Raw genomic sequence first — 22,929 nt, forward strand, 5'->3', positions numbered from 1 at the left:
AAACTAACAAAACTATTTAAGTGTTTTTGGTGTTTTCCAGCAAAGGCGGTAGCCACTATGAATGTGGCAACCATTTAAAAAAAATGGATTACCCCATATCCAAAATTGTTCTGCAGCTAAAGCATTATATTTCTTGTTGATACAAGGTACCAGTAATAGGTGAAAGGAATAGCCTGTATTATTTATGTACATGTATTTGTTGTTTTCAGCTAAGGCAGCGGCCATTTTAAAATGGCGGACATCTTTAAGAAAATAAACCAGAATTGCTATATTAGAATAATCAGAAAAGATTTCTACTTGTATTATCAATAAACAGATATGAAAAGATGAGAAATTAGCACAATTGAATACCAAGAAGGTGCAAAAAGTTTTTGGCCCTTACTCCAGATTTGTTCAGCACATCAAAAGCTACAATTGAGCCAAATTTGACGCTTTTATGGAAAATTGCATAATACTTCTGAAGCTTTGCAGGATCCTGCATCACTTACTGAGCGCTCAAAGATATGAGGATGCATTGTGTGACAACTGATATATATATTCTAACGACAGTGGAATAAATGTAAAGCGCTTTGATACACGTGAAAGGCGCTGTACAAATGCCAACATTTATTTACCAGTAGGGGTGAATTTACGCTTGTAAGTTCAACAGCAAAATAAAAGCAGGCAAAGATACGGTCGTGATTTTTAATAAAGCTAGGATAACCTTGAGGGTAAACATAATTATAACCCTGAACCTGAAACATTCAGTAAAATTAGTGAATCGAGGAAAAAAAACACTGTGTCTGTTCCGCAACAGGTCAGGGGCGTGAAGGAATCCATTTTGGTGCATTGAAACATTGTGTTTTGCATAATTGTGAAGTTTCTCTGTACAGCAAGTATTCAAGATGCAAGACTTGACATATGCTTAGTTTGAAATTGTCTTTATTATTTTAAGCACGATTCTATACTGTCAGAAGTATTCTGGAATCGTAGCTGAAGATAATCTTGAAGCAGATAGTACGATGGAACGACTGTTGTATTTCCTGACATTATCCTGCGTTACTTTGCAGTTGGCGTTTGCACAAGGTGAGTAGACTGAAGATAAAATATGTTACTATTCTAAATATTGTGCGGACGTGTTCTTTGGCGACATGATTGGTGATATTGCAACATCTTCAAAGGACGTGGAAGTCGAACAATAACGATCTTACCTGAAAATATGGGACTGGACATACACATGACATACGCAATATTCATTCATTCATTCATTCATTCATTCATTCATTCATTCATTCATTCACTCATTCATTCATTCATTCATTCATTCATTCATTCATTCATTCATTCATTCATTGAATGTACCCTGGCCCAAATTAAGTTTCAATACAACAATTTTAGTAAAATGTCATACAGCCCCCTCCCCATATACACGCTGTAAAAAAGTACCCTAAGTCACACGTTAAACACCACGACACTGTCATAGCTTGTCATTGTCGTTTCAGTTCTGACAAAAATTCTGACTGGAATTCCTAAAATGAGACTATGCTCAAATATAAAACTAGAGAGTTTGGTTGTTGATGTAACCCGGGTGATGTACACCTGTGATCAATATTGCTAGGCAAAAATTCACAGCAAACATGGTAGAATCCTCCCATTTCTGCTCAATGTATAAAAGAAATTGCCAGGCCCCTTAAGAGCTGTATTAGTTAATATTTATTATAATGGTGCCCAATTGTTAGTGGGCTAAATGATTTATTGGTGGGTACTTTTTTGGGCAATGGATAAGTTGAATTTACTGGGTGGGCAAATAATTTACTGGGTGGGCAAATAATTTACAGGGCAGTGTTTTGATGACGTAAAGTATTGGATCTATTGCACTAACTTATATTTATTTTTGTATCGTTTTTTTTTAAAGATGTTTTCAACTTTCAGGAACCCTCATATGAGGTATTGGAAAGTGCTGCACAGCTTGTTGTTACAATTGAACGAATTAGTGATGGGACCCCTCCATTCAGTGCAACAATAGGTGAGTTCTTTTTCTTTCTTTCTTTCTTTCTTTCTTTCTTTCTTTCTTTCTTTCTTTCTTTCTTTCTTTCTTTCTTTCTTTCTTTCTTTCTTTCTTTCTTTTTCTTTCTTTCTTTCTTTCTTTCTTTCTTTCTTTCTTTCTTTCTTTCTTTCTTTCTTTCTTTCTTTCTTTCTTTCTTTCTTTCTTTCTTGCTTTCTTGCTTTCTTTCTTTCTTTCGTTCTTTCTGTCTGTCTGTCTGTCTGTCTGTCTTTCAATCGACCGAGATTTTCATTCTTTTAACTGATGCATTTTTTAAAGCTAGTTCGTCACATGAGATACCAAGCCGAGATAACTGTTGCGTTGGTATTATTTAACTGTTGCATGTATTTATTTTTCAGATATATACAGCGGTGGAGCGATATCTAATCTTGGTACATTTTGGGCTAAATTTATGGTTGACGAAGAAACAGCTGAAGTGGTCATTCCCATTGCCGACATTTTCGACAACCAGGTTGTAAATGCCGACATTGTAGGTACATTAACCTTGTTCGCCGCGCGATTGGACAGCGGTTTACCCGGAACATTTGGAGACGTACGAACTACCAATGTAACTATAAAAGATGACGATAAACCCAACGGTAATAATTAGGCTAGAGGAACAATAATCTGAGTGTTCAGAGACAATGGGCAAATGTTTTCAAACTTTCCAAATATTCGTGCAAAATAACGTAACACCACAACTATCAAGCATACAGTGCGAAGTTTCTGGTGCATATTTATACATTTTGTTTGAACTTACCTTTTGCACTTGGATGTACTTCTTCCACTGTTTTCTATAATTTCTATGTTTAAAAAGAAATCCGAAACATTTAATGTAACTTTAAAGTTTTTTTCTTCGAATTTTGTAAGTCAACGTGAGTATTTTAAGTGGATGTTGTCAATTCGAATTTAGATTTGATATGTCCATAACAATTTATTTAAGGTTACACCATATAAGGAAAAACGAGCTGGTAAAATGCAATGCTTAATAGGACTAAACATCCTTAAAAATACGGGGTCAAATATGCACCGACTGAAAAAAAAGCCACTTTGGCCACAAATTATGCCATTTTACACCTTTTAAGAGTGTATAATAAAATGTAAAAGAGTGTAAACACCACTCTATCAAGGGATGGTAATAACTCTTTTTAGAGTGAAAAAAGAACTGTGATTTTGAGAGTGAACAATTTAGTTGTCGCCCAGTCAACTTTTTTGCATTAATTGACCAATTACAAACTCACAAACATAAATATTGATGCTTCTTTAACGTAGTGTGGAGTTCTTGGAGTCAATATTCAGAATGTTCTGTGACCTGTGGAAGTGGTACAAGGAGCAGAATCCGCGTCTGTATCGATCCTATCACATTCGACGACAATCCAGACTGTGTTGGAGATTCAATGGAGACAGCCAGCTGTACTGCCCAGATATCGTGCCCAGGTATAATATCTTGAATCCAGATGTGCAATGGTTTTTGGGGCTGTGATGACGTGAGCAGGGGTGGTTTGGGGTTACGGTGTATAGGTGCGCCTGGCTACAGAGCGCATAGCTCTGTAGCCATGGCGCCTATGTTCAAGGGTATTAGGTTTGGTAGGCATCATTTTGCAGCGAAGTTTGAGAAGTGGTGAGACCAGACGATGGTGGCCGACGTCATTTAATGCGGCAACAGCCAATAGCGTAAACAGACAATATGACGGCAACACTGTCTGGACGTTGGACGCAATTATTTTTCCCCCAGCCGAGGTGCGTTTATAGCTCTATTGGCCCCGTTACAGAAAAAAAAGCACAACATATATTTCCCATTGCAATATAAATATTTTTACATGAAAATAAATAATTTTGGATTCAAAATGAATGTGAAGAAAAGCGTATCCACCGGCGTTGCAGGCATTGCTACAATCCATTACACCACGCTTACTTGCTTAGCATAGGGGAATTTCAGTACATATAATAACATATCGTGCGTTATTTATACAAAAAATTCAAAAAATAGTACTTACAAAGTTACAATGAGGTGCACTGTCGCACCTCAACGGATTTAGACAGATAAAATATTGCTTGATACATACATACACTTTTGGAATTATTTGAGACATTTTCGTGTTTACGTGTTAAAGTATCAAAGTATCTCAAGAGTGACGATATACAAAGTCACAAGGTGTTGTGGTGTAGCATGTAAAAATTATAATGAGGCGGATTGTAGAACGCCGCTCCTGGGGTGAAATCTATTTAAAAAAATTGGGACTGTTAAATGAATGTCCATAAACATTACCCTAGGCACAAATGGTGATGAGCGTTGTTCCAAAACCATACCATTAATGTAAAAACAGTGCACATTTTACCCCTTATACCCAAAACGACGTGCGATGGCAAATATCCGATCCTTTTCCACGTTTTTATTAAAAGCGGATACGTAGCTCATATATATCTGCGTGGGTTCCCCGGGTAAAAAATAATACTTAAAACTGTGACGTCATCAATTCTTAAAATTGTCCAAAAATTGGCCCTCAGAGTCATAATAAGAGTTCAATACAAGAATCAACTGCAGAAATTCATACTTTAATAATCAATCTTCATGTACAACCGGTTATTTGGGATAATGACCATGATGACCCTCCCGATATCTTGCTATTTCATGACAAAATCAGCCAGCGAATCTCTCTTACCAAGGCCAAAATATTTCAGGGCTCCCCGTGTTGGTTTCTTGATCGCTAGCGCGTATTGGCCGTTGGCGGCGGGGTGTTAGCGTCCAGCTAATTACTGTTCTTTTTTCCAAGACATGAAAGAGAAAGTTGTATCAAAAAGGGTTTTGGAAAAAGTAAAGTGGTTCGGTATGTTTAAGAATTTACAAATAGTGCCCTGTTAGTTATATTAATGTACTCAAAATCAGCACACCTTTACCATTTTTACGAACACCACACTCAATATACTCCCACCCCTGCACACACATTCCAACAAAAAAAGAAAAGAAAATCATCAAGCGGGTAAACTTATTGAGACAGAATAAAAAAGACTAGTTCGCGTCTGACGTCAATCAAACTCCAGACCCTGGTTAGTGATGGAAGCTTGATTTATCTGGTGCCGACCGGAGAAATATAATCACAGAAAATGGCGAAAGATTCCGGTACTTTTGCATGACAAAAAGTAACGTTTCTAAGCTTTGTTGACATGGTGCCTTCAGGAAAGAAAGTTTCCCATTACTAAGACCTAACATTTGCTTGTATATTTGAAGGTGCAAGTGTAACCATAAGGCACGCTGTTTTACCGGCGCGTTCAGAAATTGACAGATGACGTCAGACGCAAACTAGTCTTTTTAATTCAGTTTTTGATTATACCTAAAATCATTTAAATCTGTAAATGTCAGCACTTTTGTTTTGTGCCAAGTGAGTAGGCCTGATTTGTAGACATTGGAATATTTTCACACAGCGTGGAGTTCTTGGAGCCCATATTCAGAATGTTCTGTGACCTGCGGGAGTGGTTCGAGGACTCGAACCCGTACTTGTGACGATCCCGATCTTTCAGATGACACTACATGTTTAGGAGATTCCGAGGCTACAGCCGATTGTACTGCGCAGATATCATGTACTGGTAAGTAGGCTATATGCCACCATGTACTGCATGGTATGTAATAATGATGATGTCTATAAAAAATACGATAGTCATTCCAAAGGTTCTGCCTCAACCTAAGTGAAGAAAACTGGTTATACATGTCTTTATTTTTATCAATTAAGGGCTCGGATACCTACGTTTTCACGTATTTTTAGTGCTGCCTGAGAGTACATCAAACACACCAAATTGCATTTAGAATACGATAAATGTTCTTCTGATATCAATGTTTTTTGTACTAAGTTACATTTTATGTAGCTGGGATGAAAAGCCGTGATAGCCGTCCATCATATGAAATGTCAACCTTTCGTGTTGAAGATATACACCCCCCCCCCCGAAACACCTAAACGCTTTTTAAAGTACATATCATTAGATTTATAAAGTTTACTTCCAGGACTGTTAAATGTCAAAAGCGAATTTCAAAAAAATCTTAAATTTATTTAATATCAGAAGGACATTTTTCGTATTCAGAATGCAATTTGGTGTGTCTGATCAGAGAAGATGATAAAAGAGGAGGTAATAAATAATGTATGCATCCGCCTATTGATGGAAACAATGATCTAATCCGATTGATAAACTAATACGATAAGTGGCTTTGCGAGTCACAACTGTCTAGCTCTAAACGGCGCATGCCCGGATATCAATTTGTTACGTCAGTTGACCGCGAAATATAATTTCTGTATTGTTTGGCATGACCGACTGCTAAGTTTGACCCGAGATCCCTGTGAAAAAGACCCTCATTTTGGAACCAAATAGCATTTTTGGACACGTTTGGACACAAAACGCAAACGGGAGTATATGGAGAAACTGACACGAGTTTGAATTACTGATTACACTAGTTTTAAGTTTCCGTAAACTGCCGCAAATATTCAAATGGTTATCATTTAAATTTCGTTTCCTTTGACCTTATATTAATTTCACCGGAAAATTAATTATGCTTGACTTTCCATAACTTAACAAAACTTTTGATATTTTTAATGGGAGTTGCAATATATATAATGCTTTTTCATTCGTTTAAAAATCATGGTCACCCTTCAGTTATTATTATTATTTTTAAAGAAAAAAAAGCATGATTTGACTGCGAATTGGGAATTTAAAGATGTACTTCCGTGTGTGGAATATTTTTTCCACTAAGAGAACTACCGAATCAGTCGAGCGTGTGGCGGATAAACAGATTACCACAAAGGAAGTTTCAAGTGGTGTTTTAAGTACCCCAAACAAAGAAAAGTGATTGGAGGTTAACTGTGGGTAATCGGATTATATGTTCGAGCGATCTCTTCATCTGGTCTGATGTGCTCTCAGGTCCCACAAAAAATACTGTGCAAAGTTGGGTGACCGACTCCTTAAATATTTCAGTAAAATGGATGTTGATATGTGCTTGTTTTATAAGGATGGAAGAGGGTTTAATGCTTGCAATCTTCAAGTTCTATTTTCTTTTACACTTTGTTTGTGTCAATTACTACGTGTTTTATACCAAACCGTGTTTTTGTTCTAAGCTTAGATCCGCTATGTATGTAGTTAGGTCAAAAACTTAAATTTGGTGACCACTCTCTGGCTAGTAAGGTTTGACGATTGATTCGACTTCTATGGACCATTTAGAAAACAAATAGCCTCCATGTCCCTCGCGAAAATCCCGGCATTTTTAGTTAGAGGCCAAAATCCAAAATGGCCGCCGCCACCATTTTGAAAATTTAAGTTTTGAACCAGAGCACCTATAATCATGCACAAAGACACTTTTTCGGATATGTCGAGTACAAGGATTCCGATTCTGACATAAAATAGTTTGACGTTACGGCATCATTTTCACCCAGAAATCCAAGATGGTGGCCAGCACCATCTTGAAAAATTTAGTTTTGAACCAGAGGACCTAAAATCGTGTACAAAGACACTTTTTTTGGATAAGTCGACAACAAGGATTTCAAATTTGACATTACTTTGACATTGCGACCTCATTTTACCCAGAAATCCAAGATGGTGGCCGCCGCGCCATCTTGAAAAAATAGGTTTGGAACCAGAGTACCTAAAATCGTGTACAAAGACACTTTTTCCGGTAATTCGACCCCAAGAAATCCGAATCTGACATTAATTTGACATTATAACATAATTTTTGCCCAGAAATCCAAGATGGCCCCCATTTGGTAGAGCGTAAATGTGATTTTTGAATGAGAGCAGAAGCATAAGTGTGTCATTTCCGCCTTATCTGGGGTTCATGTCCCTTATATGGGGTTTAAACTGCCTTATCTTGGGTTTACATCCCTTATCTAGGGATAAGGCGCCTTATCCTGGGTTTACGTTCCTTACCTGTGGCTAAGATGCCTTAACCTTAGCATATCGCAGTCTAAACCCAGAAAAGGCATCTAAACCCCAGATAATGCGCCGTAACCCCAGATAAGGGATGTAGACCCCCGATAAAGCAGTCCAAACCCTAAATAAGGCGCCGTAACCCTAAATGAGGAACATAAACCCAAGATAATGCATCTAAACCCCACATAAGGTGCCTTAACTCTAGATAAGGGTCGTTAACCCCAGATAAGGGTCGTAAACCTCAGATAAGGCATCTAAACCCAAGATAAGGCGCCTTAACCCCAGATAAGAGACGTAAACTCAGATATGACAGTCTAAACCCCAGTTAAGGCGCCTTCCCAGCAAACACAAAAACGTTTTGAAAACATTTTAAATAAGTTATATTTTGGGTTTTGGTTTAGGTAAAAACGTTTTAATAACATTAAAATGTCGGGTTATATAAAGGTCATGAAATCGTTTTAAAACGTTTTGTATGAAAACATACTACAAAAACATTTTTTAATGTTTTCGAAATGTCATTGTAAACTATTTTTGCAAACATTTTTGGCCAAATATTTTGTCAACACTTTAATAACATTATGTTAAAATATTTGCAAACACAGAAATGTTCTTAAAATGCTTTTACAAAACGTTTTAATAACATTTAAATGTCGGGTTATATAAAGGTCGTGAAAACATTTTAAAAACGTTATTGTAAATATTTTGGGCAAACATTTTTTGCAAAATATTTTTTCAACCCCAAAATAACATTCTGTTTAGAATGATTTGTACCAAGTTTTCAAAAATGTATTTGGAATGTTATTAAAACGTTTTTATACCCTTTATATAACCCGACATTTAAATGTTTTCTGTAAAACATTTGTGTTTGCTGTGCAGTAAATTACCAACAAATGTTATTTAATGTTATGAAAACGTTTTATACCATTAATGTACCCTTTATATAACCCGACATTTAGACGTTTTCTGACAACCTTTTATAACCTTTTGCGAATGATGTCCAAAACGTTTTGTGTTTGCTGGGTTAACCCCAGATAAGGGACCTACACCTCAGGTAAAGCAGTCCCAACCCCCAATAAGGCGCCTTAACCCTAAATAAGGAACATAAACCTAAGATGAGAGAAGTAAACCCCAGACGGCGCCTTATCTGGGGTTTAGACTGCCATATCTGAGTTTACGTCTCTTATCTGGGGCACGTGAGCACGTGGCCCCTTCTGCCCCCCGTCGCTACGCCACTGCACCCTTGAGGAAATTGAGTTATTGAGGTCACACAAGGGGATTAAAGTTTTTAAATGCTTTAATCAAGTTTTAATAATCACATGTTGTTTCTCTAGTCCCAAAGAATAAACAAGTCTATTTGGACACTCTGGGTCTTATTTTCAGATGTACCAGTTTGGGGCCAGTGGGGTCAGTATTCTACATGTACCGTGATCTGTGGTGGTGGAAGCCAGGGTGGAAGTCAAACCCGTTCACGAGATTGTATAGGCCTAGATACAAACCTACAAGATGATGTGACGTGTTCACCAGGATCTTCACAAGAAACGAGAGATTGTAATACACAACTCAGTTGCCAGAACGAAGGTAAATATACTAACATATCGGTTTACTGTATAGATGAGGAGATCACATTCCCAGCAAGCGCAATTAATGTTGTTCAAACGTAATAAACATACTATAAGGGCCTACGCGTTTTGGTTTTGGTCCAAACGTTTTCTTAAAGGCCCAAATTGGAAATGCCTGTTTCCCAGGAAAACTGCAGACAGACAGCAGGCCAGACAGTAACATGAGTAGGTTTATTTCACCTTGAAGGCATGAATAGTCTTACAACTATGGGACAAAATGTATATATTCAATACGAAAGGTCAAAATTTTAAAATGATGGACGGCTTTTCCTCACAGCTACATACACTTTATGTACATATCATAAAATTTATAAAGTTTACTTCGAGGACTGTTGAATGTCAAAATATAAATTTTTAATAATTTGCCATAAAATTTGTATGCATTATATCGCGAATTAAAAAAAATCTAACTTATTTGATATCAGAAGGGCATTCCTCGTATTCAGAATACAATTTGGTGTGTCTGCTCTCATATGTCCCATAAAAATACTGTGCAAACGTTGCTATCCGAATCCTTAAACAATTTGTACAATTAACGTATGAACTTTTATTCCTCATTGTTTACGTTAGTGTTCTTTCAACAACCAACCTACAAGACGGTGGAAAGCATTGGATCGTTCTTTGTTGGGGTTCAACGAACATCATTTGCAAATCGTGCAACAGTAGGTAAGCGTTTACTTGTAAACAAAACCTGAACATGTTTCAGGTGAAATTTGTAGTACATAATACCATGCTTATATTTAACTGATGAACCTAATACAATATTAATAATGTGTTTCGTATAGGTATCAGAAGCACCGGAGACCTACAACTGAACGCAAACCAGATCACGTTTCTTGCTGGTATCAGTGTAGTCGAAATTCAAATCTTTGTGATAGATGACAATATCCCTGAACCAAATGTCTTAGCTTCGTTGATATTGTATGATCACTCAGATGGAACCGTTGGAACCACAGGGGATCTGGAGATAACTATTGAGGATGATGATGAGGGTATTCCACCAGGTAAAGGGTGTTTTCAATATAAGGCCAAATATCATAACAGCGCCGGTTTACATTATACAATGAAAAACATACTCAATAGAGCTCATGTGGAATGAACGATATAATAATGTCTATATACTTTACTCTGCGCCACTAATTCATACCTCTTTAAATCAATTACAGCCTGGACTTCCTGGGAAGAATGGAGTGGTTGCAGTACAACTTGCGGTATTGGTGCTGAGACTCGAACTCGAACATGCGTTGGGTCATCTGAAGATTGCATAGGAGATAACACACAAAGTCAGATTTGTTATACTCAAGTTGTTTGTCCAGGTAATTATTAGAGAAAGGGTGTCGTGATTTATATAATTCATTTATATAAGCCTATCTATACAATAAGAATATTACACACACGTACTTTGTTTTTGAAATAAATATCCAAAAATATAAACGAATGAACTACGTTGCATGTCTCCGAATGTCCGCTATTGCTATATAACTATTCAAGTTAGCTATTGGTTCTTCACCATGTTCACGAAGGTAGTCATTAAAATCACAAAAGATTTGTATGCAATGATTAATGCTATTACTGTGTCTGTTATTTATCATAATACCATCTCATTTTCACAGAGTGGAATGACTGGGGACAATGGAGTGGATGCTCGTCGACATGTGGTAGCTTTGGATCTCGAATACGAACACGAACCTGTAACAATTTTGGCACAGAGAATTCATGTCAAGGATCCAACACAATGAGCGAGCGATGTAATAGACAGGCTTGCCCAAGTATGTTTATTAGACTTTCTTGTCCTTGGATTCCAACCTGGTCATGCAGGAAAAGAAGCTAAAACCTGGTCATAGAGAAATGTGTGCCAATTGGAGTGGAAATATTGTCAAAAAGGTCTAATTTAATATGAGTTTCAATTATATCTTCCCTTCCTAATATATCCAAAATAGGTAGTGTTGTCCTGATGATTTGCAGTCCAGAAAGTCGGATCAATTAACAAAAGTGACCATTCTATTATTTATAGTGACGTGTTCAAGTGATGTAGAGGTTACACCTTACGGACGTCTTAGAGCACCCGACGGTCAAGTTGGAAGTACTTACTTATCTGGGGCAGTTTGTCCATGGTACACTCGAAACGAAGGTAAGAATATGCTATTATCCCCCATCCTCAAGACTCAACCCAGTGTTATTATTCCGAGGGTTATAACCCCGATTTTGTTTCTTGAAGGAAGTTGAAACCGACCTTCATAGATTCGTCACTCCCAAACTACACCATTCCCGACACTTGTCATTTTGCAACGTTTGGAATGTTAACTAATGTAGTTAATAACCTCATTGCATTACAACTTCAGAAGGGCGTATTTTTACTGCATTATTTCTATATTTTCACATTTTTATGTGTGCATATTGTGTTCAACCTGAGTCTGAGTCTCCTATTGACTATAATCTGACCTATACCTTAATTATTTTTGCTGTAACTACAAGCTTATGAATGACAAAACTGAACATTACATCGACCAATTTCACCATGTACCAGGGGACAGCGTATTCAGCAAGGAACCTTAATGACTGCCGCCCCAGATTGCAAATACCTAGAAACTGGCACAATCCAATGAATTTACCACGATATGGTGAACAACAGTTGCTTCACCATTAGTTAACATTGCTGAGATCTACAATGTAATCGGTCGTGAAAACAAAACCAGTTTAATAGATACATAAGAAGCTCTTTGTTAATAACACATTGAAATCAATTATCTTTATATCTAACATCCTTTCTGTAGGGAGTCCAATTGGAAGAGCGACGTGTGTACAAAGGAATGGGCGAACATTTTGGGAGTGGATCGTCGACTGCGGTGGAGATAAAACAACGAAGCAAAAATTAAATGTTATTTTGGGAGTGAGTTACCATTGATATCTTGCATTTTCTATAGGAAATCGAACCCAATCATTTTCAATACTGAGTGTACAACGAAATAAAATTAAAAGATGCAAGCATTATCACCTGCATATCGCTCGTTTGAGAAAATGAGAACAATTGCCATACTAGCATGAAAGTTCATCCGTGTTGGTAGACTTCATAAAGCATTGTAAACATTCACAGCAAAGGAGCATCCATATACTAATTGTTTTGTTTTCTTGAAGAACAGGTTGTTTGTAGCATATACGATATCATCATCATCATCATCATCATCATCATCATCATCATCATCGTCATCGTCGTCGTCGTCGTCGTCGTCGTCGTCGTCACCGGCAACAAACCAATACCAATAACTATAATATAGTATATTGGACTATTTTAGTCTTCATTGTATCTTGGCATCACTATATATGTTAAATTCACTTTTAAGTCAAATTAAAAGTCCAATAACGACTCGTCCTCTTGCTATATAAATTCAATAGCGGCCCATAACATCAGACAACGCAGAGGCAACATTAGACGACATCTGCAACCTTCTTACAGATCGACCAAATGATGTAAACGCTGAATGTGTTTCAAACGTCATCGATATTATTGAAGATGTGGTTGACTTACAACTTCCCGATAGAGAGGTATGACTTACAATAGTTAAAGCCCAAGTTTTTGATCTTTGATTTGGTTTTGTTAACATTACCAGATAACCAGACTGATATAACAATGAGCACAGCAGCCCGTATTTTTAATCATGAGAGCATATTCCCTGTTCTCTACGGAACAAACAGCATTGTTAACACGGGGATGTAGCACTCCAGAGGACAGAATAACCAGGATCCCAAATTCACGAGTATGAGATACATGCACATGTACTATCCTAGTTTGGGTGAATTATTCTACCTCATGAGAATTATATATCCGCTTGTGTCTATGATAATTTGTTGATAATAATAATAATAATAATAATAATAATAATAATAATAATAATAATAATAATAACAATAATAATAATAATAAAACACTGTTAGTATAGAACGTAATTTGAGGCTATGAATGAAAACAATATTTAGTTATAAGCTACTTAAATTCTGTACTTGGTTTTATTTTATTTTTACTAGGTAACCGATAAGGTAATTGACGTTGTAGACAAACTGTGTCTAGTTAATGCAGATGATTTAATGGCTGGGCAGGGAACCAGTCCACCGACTAGTGATGCTATGAAGCTACTTGAGAAGCAACTCAAAGTAGTGGAAGTTGAACGCCAATATATCGGGGATTTGCCGTACCGTAGAGTTACAGATAACATAGCTGCCGAAGTGAGTTGTAATTTAACGTGGTTTTATCCCCATGGAAATGTGTTGATCTTTTATATTGAGATTGGCTTCTTTAGCAAAAGATTTATCATTTGTTTTAAGGAAAGACTGCGAAAAGTACAATAGTAAAATAAATTTCAAGGTTCAAATAGTCCAGGAGAGCCCAATCTTAAGAAATTTAAACAAGAACAACAGAGCTTTATTGCAACAATGAAGGTTATACAGGCTACGAAACTGACTACACTCTATCAGGTATTTCTCTAGCTGTACACTGGACCCAGCGTCCGAGGTATTCTCATGGTTCCAGAATTCAACACGGAGAGAACGGAACTGGGTATTTAATTTACAGCTGTATCATATTCGGACTTTTCAAAGCCAATATATACAATCACCGCAACTGATAATCAGGACCTCATGTAACATAGAAGTGAGCCCCTATAGCCACTGTGCCACGCTCTCCCTTATCAGAGATGTTAATATCAGATATATCCTCTGGAAAAAGAATCTTGATCTCCTTTTTATTAGGGCTTTTTATGTGTCTCAATGCCGGTAACGATGACGTCGAGCAACCTGTAGTATGTAATTTACAGCTTCATAACATACCGTAGGCTACTTGCAAAGGCTGAGGCAGGTAGACAAAATCTGATGTATAAAAACTTGACATTTTATGGCTATTTTTACATGCATGTATTTAATTACAGGTTTATTGGGCTTCTAATGACGAACTCTGTAGAGGGTTATACGTCGCCTCTTCCCGTGGTCCAGGGATTTCTGCGAATGATTTGTTAACACGAGTACGACAAAGTTCAACGTCTATAGATGCTGAAATTGAAGTTCCACCTGGTGAGTTTATGTAAACTGCAGTATTCCTATCACCAAAATACAATGGTTTTGCACCATGCTTATAGTATAGTCACTACACAGTTTTGGGGTACGGGCTCTGCCTCACAATCGGAGGATTGCGAGTTCGAGCCCCGGCGGTGCCATCGTGTTGTGCACTTGGGCAAGGCGATTTATCTCACTTGTTTTTCTCTACCCTGGGCCTCAAGCAAGAACAGATGATTAATAATTGTGTTTTCAACTGATTGAGTGTCCCAGGTTAAAGCAGAAATAAAACGGACAAACAAAAGAGGTGAAATGGGGAGCTTCATTACTGTATCGTTCATTGAGCGCCGTCCAAAGGATACAATTTCACTTCTTTTAAAAGCAGACCATTTTTGTGGTTAATCTGTTTTTCACACAAGATCATGAAGATTGCACATCTTTTAAACATAGGTTTCAAATCCCAGACTCTATATTGGAATTGATGGATTTGCGTAACATGTCCCATTGCATGTCAAGTTCGCCCCACTTTTGTTTCAAGCCCCACACATATTTGGACAACTAGGTTTTTTTCTTTGATTGTTTTTGGATTAGAATGGTTGTTAAACCTTTCCTTGAAAGTGTTCTCCGTAAGACCAGATTTGACAGTAGCTATGTAGACCACTGATCTACAAGAATTTACAATTGAGGAGCCAATTTTCCTTTCTTCTGTTAAAAGGCGATTTATTTACCTTGCATCTGATTCGCGCATTGCGAGATTTCATTATGCTGTCCAAATTTCGCATCCAAATTTTTATACCTTCGTATTGTTTTTTATTGAAGGTTTAGTGCAGTTTTAATACCTCCTCTAGGAAATTGCTTCTTGATTAGTTTGATTCTATTGGGGACATTATCCGGAAAAAAACCGGCTAAGAGATTAATTGTACCCAATAGAAACTGACCTTCTCCGCTATTCTCCGGATAATAGCGGGGAGAGTTTTCCGGGGAAATTATCCTACTTTTGGTAGGATAATGGCGGAGAAATTATCCGGGTAACGCCAATAGAAACTGACATCGTTCTGACAGAGTGCGCATACAGGGGAGAAAGCGGATTTGGAACGGTCAGGTGATTTGTTTATCATTTTATCAGCTATGTTTGAAGTAGGCGTACAATTTTCAATCGAAAAAAAAATAGGCATAAGATTATTTAATAAATCAGAAATAACGGCTGAAAATCCTACTTTCGCGTGGACAACTGAAGGAATAAAAGGGATTGCAGAGTGGTTTTGATTGCAGTGTGGGGGGGGGGGGGGGTGCCGGGCGGTATACATCGTATTTTGTACATTGTAGTCACACCCCGACCTGAGCATGAAAATTACATATATTCTATACCGCGTGATTTTTATTTTTCTTTTCTCGTTTCTTTTCTTCTAATTGTCCCCTTGTGCTGTGTGAAAAACAAATAAATCACAATGATCTGCTAAATGCTAAAAAGAGAAGTGAACTGATCAGTAAATGTAGCATGGTGTAAACCAAAGCATTTAAATTTTTTTTATTGCTCTGCCTATAATTATGGTATTTAGCCTTTTTTTTTTTAAATAGCTGGCTGTTTTTCTTATGTTTGTGGCATTCATATACCAATATTTATAATTAAGGCGTTGTGCCTAAAACGTAATCAACTGAATTAGATTAACACAGCGTGTGTTACAATATAATAGTAGGTATATCACCCCAAAAATAAGCGCAGCAGAAACATGTTATTTGACGCTTTTAATTGAATCATCGTTATGAATGCTTCAAAAAACAAAAAACAGAATTGAAATCGGATAATGCAAAGTGATGTAACATCAACTTGAAGATACCCGGAAATCGGGTGAAAACCTGCCACAAATTGCTATAAATGGCAAAATGGTAATTTTGGGATTTGTAATGCTTATTCGGACACATACTTGAAAAGGTAGCATTGATTTAAGTATCACAGATTAATTGCATATCTTTCCGGACTTCGTTAAAGAAAACAAGATTAAAAAATCTCTCCTTGAATAAATGTAATAAATCCACCAAATATACAATTTTAGCCATTTTGACCAATCTGCAGACAAATAAAAGCTTAAAAAATGACTAGGTCCAGCTAATTAATATGCAAAAATAATGCCAACAGAGAACCGTACATGATATGAGGATGCGGTTTTTTTTGCACACAGAAGTACCCAAAGTTCTTTCATTTGGTAACAAAAAATACACAAAAAGTCATTAATTATGCAAATTAGCTAATTACATCTAATTATATATTTATGCCATTCTTATGTTAATTAGGCATATGTAATTTTTACTTTTTTCAATGTTTTATTTATGTTTTATTCATACAGCATGATTTTGTCAAATATGAACCTGCTGTGATGTTGAATAAAGAAACTGCAGTTAATTGCCTAAGTGCACCGAGTTTTCAATTGGTATAGGGAAGTGTTTCACTCATTGTCCAAGGAAAAAAAATACATGATAAGAAACACTGGTATTTCAGACCGGTGGTACTAGGTCCTCTATTTCGAGAGACCTATATTTATTGATTTATGGACGATCTAAAAAAATTCACAAAACAGGTCTTAACTCTTAAACTAGGCAGTGTTTAATTTCGGCGGAGTTGATAGTGATTTAGGAAATGTTTCACCTACCATATATTAAAAAGACAACTTATTGTGATCAATGAAACATAACGAGGAAATCGTTTTATGACATGTATGTTTTCAAAAATTGGCCAACTTTGATCCGCGCGCTTTTTGATTCACTGTTATGTATGCGTGCACAGTATGACAGAATTATTGTGCAGCCACTGTGACATACCTAATAATAGTATTATATTATATTATATTATATTATATTATATTATATTATATTATATTATATTATATTATATAGGTACGGTTAAAACATTACTTTTCATCAGTTTGCCGTTCCTGTCCTATAATTTTTGTTTTAGAAATCTGCGATCGATATCCAAATGGTGCTCGAGTTGTACTTGACGTATTTGCCGGTGATAAGCTCTTACCATCTTCGACTATTCAGACCACAAATGAAGCCCAAAATCTTTATAACAGAGTGGTTAATTCACCTGTTATTTCTGTAACTGTCGGAGACCAAGAGGTCCGGGGTTTGCAAGAACCAGTTAGATTACTGTTCACTCCGCTTGAGGTAGTGTTCTATTCACCTGTCAGATATCAAAATAATATGTGACGTGTCATGTCAAAAGGAGACACTTTTGGGCAGGATCGTAAATGGAGAAATAGCCAAAAATCTGCCCAGTGGTGATTTTTTCACAATTTATGTTTGTTGCAAATTTGTGATTTTATTAATGTTAAAAATATTGTCTGAAAGTTTCAGACCGGAATATAACTGGCATCTTGTATTTTTTGAGACATTTTTCAAGGTAATTCCTACTCTCAACATTGGAAATAATATTTTTAAATGCAGATATCTCAATTTCCAATTTTATAATACCATAACTTACAAACTCAATATCTTCGCTTAGGAATGTCCAATTTTATTGGGGAAAACGGCGTTGTGGAGCAAAATATCTCTATATTTAAGATATGTAAAAACCTCAAAATTGATAACCTGCCCAAAAGTGTCTCCTTTTGACATGACACGTCACATATAGTTATTCTTACCTCCAGTGTTATTAGTGACGTCACTGCGTGTTTAGCTTGCGTAGCCTTGAAACGAGTGTACCGTTCTCACAGCATGATACGCTCGCGTTTAAAGGCGGCACAATTGTATTAAACGTTCTCTAACATACAGAGATGTCACTATCAATCTTAAAGAGGAAGCCCCGCCAGAGCAGTTCTTCTGGGGTGAACCAAACCTGCCTGGTTATAAAATTAATCAGTGACAAAGTTATCTCTGAATTTGTCAGGTGCTAATTGATGTTTTAATGTTATTGCATCAATTAGCACCTGTCAAATTCAGAGATAACCTTGTCACTGATTAATTTGATAACCAGACAGGTTTAGTTCACCCCAGAAGAACTGCTCTGGTGGGGCTTCCTCTTTAAGGTGAGATGAACTATAGTATAGTAGTGAAGAATAGGGGTGGTAGTAGAGGTAAACGTACAACCACACCACCACCAACAACAACAACATCTTCTAATAATGGCTTAAAAATTATTGTGTAAAAGTAAGAGCTACCAGGAAGTCAATATTGCAGTAACGAAGTATTAACCATTTTTGATTCCCCTATAGATTCATGCTAACAATACACAATGTGTGTATTGGGATTGTACTCGTAATGATTGGTCGAGTGAAGGATGCAGATACCTCGGTGAAACACCAAATTGGCAGAGAATATGTGATTGTGATCATCTCACCAGTTTTGCTGTTCTCATGGTAAGTAGTCTGTAAGTTTTTCATGAATTTATGATAATAGTTTCAACTAATGTGAAATGTAGTGATCGTATAATAGACAGGGTTTTCGAACATGAGCACCAGTTTTTATTATATTCAACAGGCGTTTAAAAAAGATGTTTGAAAGAGATAAAAAAAAGGGATAATACGTTTGTATTTGAGGAATTGGAACTTCATTTTAAAATAAAGTTCCAATTCCTCAAATACAAACGTATTATCCCTTTTTAAAAGTGGTATGGCAGTTTTCCGTTCATTTGAGGACGTCGAACACCTACCCATGAAGACCACACGACTTGTACACATACTGGCCAAAAAGTACTTCAACATCTAACACTAAATTGGTGTACCTTGCTCTTTTTCTTTTCAGTACTTGAACATCGCTGCAAAAGAATAATTCGGCACACTGTTAGTTGAACATTCATCTAATATCTTTCACATTACATACTAGATGGCAATGTTCTTTTCATGAAATAAGTAAGATCCAGCTTATCAATGTGATAGAAGGTGTCACCTGTGATGACATAATATGCGCATATTCTAGTGTTTCCAATGGCGGAATAATTGAAATCCGTTTGAATACACAGACGAAGAAACTTGAATCACAAAATGTCTAGATGCCTTTAGAATGATCGCCAAATGATCTAATAAGCCTTTTTGAAATATGGCGGGCACAAAAGGAGAGGGCGTACTTTGAAGTGAGTAATCTTTGTATGCTTCTCATCTGACAAAAGTTTACTCACTTCAAAGTACGCCCTCTCCTTTTGTGCCCGCCATATTTCAAAAAGGCTTATCGGTTTCTGCAAGGTATCAGAAACATGGTTGCGAAAGAAGGTTGCACTGAAATCATGAAAAGCCAAAGATGGTCGACGTCCTGAAAAGGTTGGGGCACTCAGGAATTTCAATTGCAATAATAATGTCAAGTAGTTACTCCGTAAAGAATATAATGACATTTAAAGAAATAAGGAACACACAAGACAATGGTTTGGTGTGAATCAAGGTCACCCGCCCGGTACCCTATGGGGTAGCCACGTTTCTTTTACCCCAATACCTTGAAGGACACTGTCTTCTAAGGCTGGTAATATTGACCAACCGACACTTCCATGAATTATTGTTTCACCATCATTTTCACAATGCTTTGCAAAAATGAATTAAGCCAAAGGCAACTGGACGGTTTGTTGACTACAGTTTTTTGGTCTCTGCATTCAGGCGGATTTTCGTGTTTCCGCCATTTCCAGCACAGTAATATACCTTCGATCCCATTGATTAGCCTAATCTGACTTATTTCATGCAAAGAACATTATCATCAAGTAATTAATGTGAAACTGATAGGATATTTGATTAATGTTCAACTTATAATTTGCCGCATCATTCTTTTTTCAGAGATATTGTAATACTTTTGGCCAGTTTATGTGTCCGTAGTGGGACGGTGGTGTTTTTAGAATACCTAAGAACTTGTTTCAAAATTACTTCCTCTTTTTCTATTGAAATCGCAACATGGAAGTTCTACATTAACTCTAATATCATATTTTAACTTTCAGGATATCTATAGTGACACAACGACAGGAGGTTTTAATTGGGTAATCCTCGTCATTGTTATCTCATGCCTAGCTGTACTTGGGTTGGTTCTTGTACTACTTGCATGTTTTTACGTTTGGTACTTCCGTGGACAACGTAGAGTGGTTCGCAGAGAAAATACAAGGATGTGCCACAGCAGAAATAGAAGACCCTTTGAAAAAGAACGTGTTATCGCAAGAGGCTATCCCAGATTTTAAAGAAGAAACCAGATTAGTAAATGTGTGACAACAGAAATTAACACTGCAGGATATTACTGCTGGTGTGAAAGAAAACTGTTATTGCTAATTCAATGTTTGTTTAGGATTCATCTGCAAATTAAAATTCACATTTACTTTTATATTTATTTTTATATATTGGGGTTAGTAAAGGTTTTCCACAAAGAGTGTCGATATCAATACAATTGTACATAATATTATACAATTTATATGCATACGCAGCAATTACGTTAACTACCGTATATTTATTACTCATTTTAAAAACTACTTTAAAGTTACATCTATTATACCTTACAAAACGGGTATTATTATTCTATACATTAAAATTTTTAGAGAAAGAACGTTATTAAGAGAGAACATTCTAGTTATCTATGATGCAATTTTATCAGTTTCCTTTTTCCTCCTTTAATCATTGCTCGACAGCGAAACCGATAAAATTGCATCATAGTTTGCTTATTCCCGTTGAAAAAAAACCACTGGTTTTCATATTAGAAAAAAGAAATTTATATTCATTAGTAAGGTCATACAGGGTGTCCCCTCCCCCCAAAATAAAAACCACCACACACACCACAGAACCCTCGTTGCCCCCTTCTTTTTCTCCTATTTCTGAAATGTACCCGTTTTTCACTCACGTAGGAGTACACGTACCATGAATAAATATAAAACATTCCTCAATGGATATAAGGTAGCTCGGAAAAGAGAGGTTTTTTTGTCTTTGGTTCTTCTGAAGTGAGTTTACTGTGCTGCTCTACCCTCTACCTGGTTGCCTCCTTGACGAATACAGACTTCAGCCCTGGTCCTCATTGCATCAATTACGTTGCGTACCCTCCTTGTAGGCAGGATACCTGCGAATCGGCAGCAGTAATACGGTTGCGAAGATGTTAGAGGCTAGCTGGTGATCCTCGATCATAGTGAATGTGTTCCAAAGCCATATGCTATTATTTTTCCATGTCATTAACCGTGTGTTTCATGTTAATATTTGATGTAGCCAAACCTCATCCGTAGACAGAGTGAAAAACGGGTACATTTCTTTAAAAGGGCATCTCTTCAAAAATTGTGAGCCGATTGAAATAATTTATCATATTGATAAATTGTGACCAAATGTTTATTAAATATCTTCCAGGGTCTGTGGTAAAACGAATGTGCCTGTACTAAGTATGCAAATAAACAGACCTATGTCAATTGAGATCGTAGAGTCGATGAGGTACCACTTGTGGGAATCGTGACCTTTTTCAGTCGCAATTGTTTTGGTTTATTAAAGCTAACGATTAAAGGTTTCTTTACATTCTAAAATATATTTAGGGTTCTGTTTTTCATGTCTCTCCCAAAAAGTGTGGGCTAATTCCAAGAGAGGGTAAATCCATTATGGCTTACAGGGGTCAAAAATGAAAAACATAGTTTCTACTATCTAGGCATGGACATAGGACCTAATTTTTTCCAAGTATCTCAGAAAACCAATATTATCCCAATTATTCTACTGCTCTCGGGGTTATGAAAACCTAAGTATGACCTTACTACATGTCTTTACGGTATAATCCGATTCCTCTTCTATCTTCACAATGGACAAATGAACAGAATGAGTTGAGAAAACAATAACCGCTGATGTTGGTGGACAAGCTAATAGATGTATGAAAATGATTGGTAACTATGCATTTGGGATTGGGAAATCTGCCAAGAGCTCTTTAGGTTTCAGTCATTGTAAATGCAAGTAAATGATTTTGTCCAATACTAGGGATTATCAACATTACTGTTGTGATTCGATAGTTGAAGCTGTATGTACCTGACTATATGTACCAATAGAAAAAAAAAGTTTATTAAAAATTTTGATAGGGAATCTTTAGTATGTATTATGTACATGGTAAACCAAAATACACAAACGTTTACGAAATTAACCCTGTCTCCAAACACAACCACCTAACGACCATTAACGTTAATCAAATCTACAGAATGGTCGACTGCAGATCCGTCGGATAACGCTTTTTCAATGGGAAATGAACTTTGCTGATTGGATGATGTCACGATGAGGTTAGCATTTATTGAAAAGCGTGTTCCCACGGATCTGCACTCGACCGGCCTCCTATTATGAATTGTCTCATAAGTAACGTCAACTCTGCTGGTATATCTTGGTCTTACGCCTCGCCGCGCTTCGGTAAATATGAACTGGTATACTTGTT

The 22,929-nt window shown here is 36.7% G+C and overlaps 1 protein-coding gene across 1 annotated transcript; it reads left to right on the plus strand.

The window, feature by feature from the left end:
- The first annotated feature begins 799 nt into the window (after window positions 1–799).
- On the plus strand, window positions 800–22,647 carry LOC140155438 (adhesion G protein-coupled receptor B1-like). Its single transcript, XM_072178294.1, has 18 exons — window positions 800–1,065; window positions 1,895–2,005; window positions 2,383–2,622; window positions 3,296–3,460; window positions 5,447–5,608; window positions 9,311–9,508; window positions 10,120–10,215; window positions 10,335–10,553; window positions 10,716–10,865; window positions 11,163–11,318; window positions 11,564–11,680; window positions 12,324–12,439; window positions 12,943–13,092; window positions 13,573–13,770; window positions 14,469–14,610; window positions 17,546–17,757; window positions 18,804–18,947; window positions 20,504–22,647. Exons 1-18 carry the CDS (start codon window positions 1,002–1,004, stop codon window positions 20,735–20,737), a joined length of 2,874 nt encoding a protein of 957 aa, XP_072034395.1. The 5' UTR covers window positions 800–1,001; the 3' UTR covers window positions 20,738–22,647.
- The last annotated feature ends 282 nt before the right edge of the window (window positions 22,648–22,929 follow it).

The sequence above is a fragment of the Amphiura filiformis genome, chromosome 1 (assembly GCF_039555335.1).
Source record: "Amphiura filiformis chromosome 1, Afil_fr2py, whole genome shotgun sequence".
NCBI classification, from domain to species: Eukaryota; Metazoa; Echinodermata; class Ophiuroidea; order Amphilepidida; family Amphiuridae; genus Amphiura; species Amphiura filiformis.

Bases quoted from the DNA above. Each gene is read 5' to 3' on its own strand.
- LOC140155438 (XM_072178294.1), top strand. From the start codon at position 1,002: ATGGAACGACTGTTGTATTTCCTGACATTATCCTGCGTTACTTTGCAG. The intron at 10,554-10,715 runs GTAAAGGGTGTT...AATCAATTACAG, and splicing joins TGATGAGGGTATTCCACCAG to CCTGGACTTCCTGGGAAGAA. The intron at 13,093-13,572 runs GTATGACTTACA...TATTTTTACTAG, and splicing joins TACAACTTCCCGATAGAGAG to GTAACCGATAAGGTAATTGA.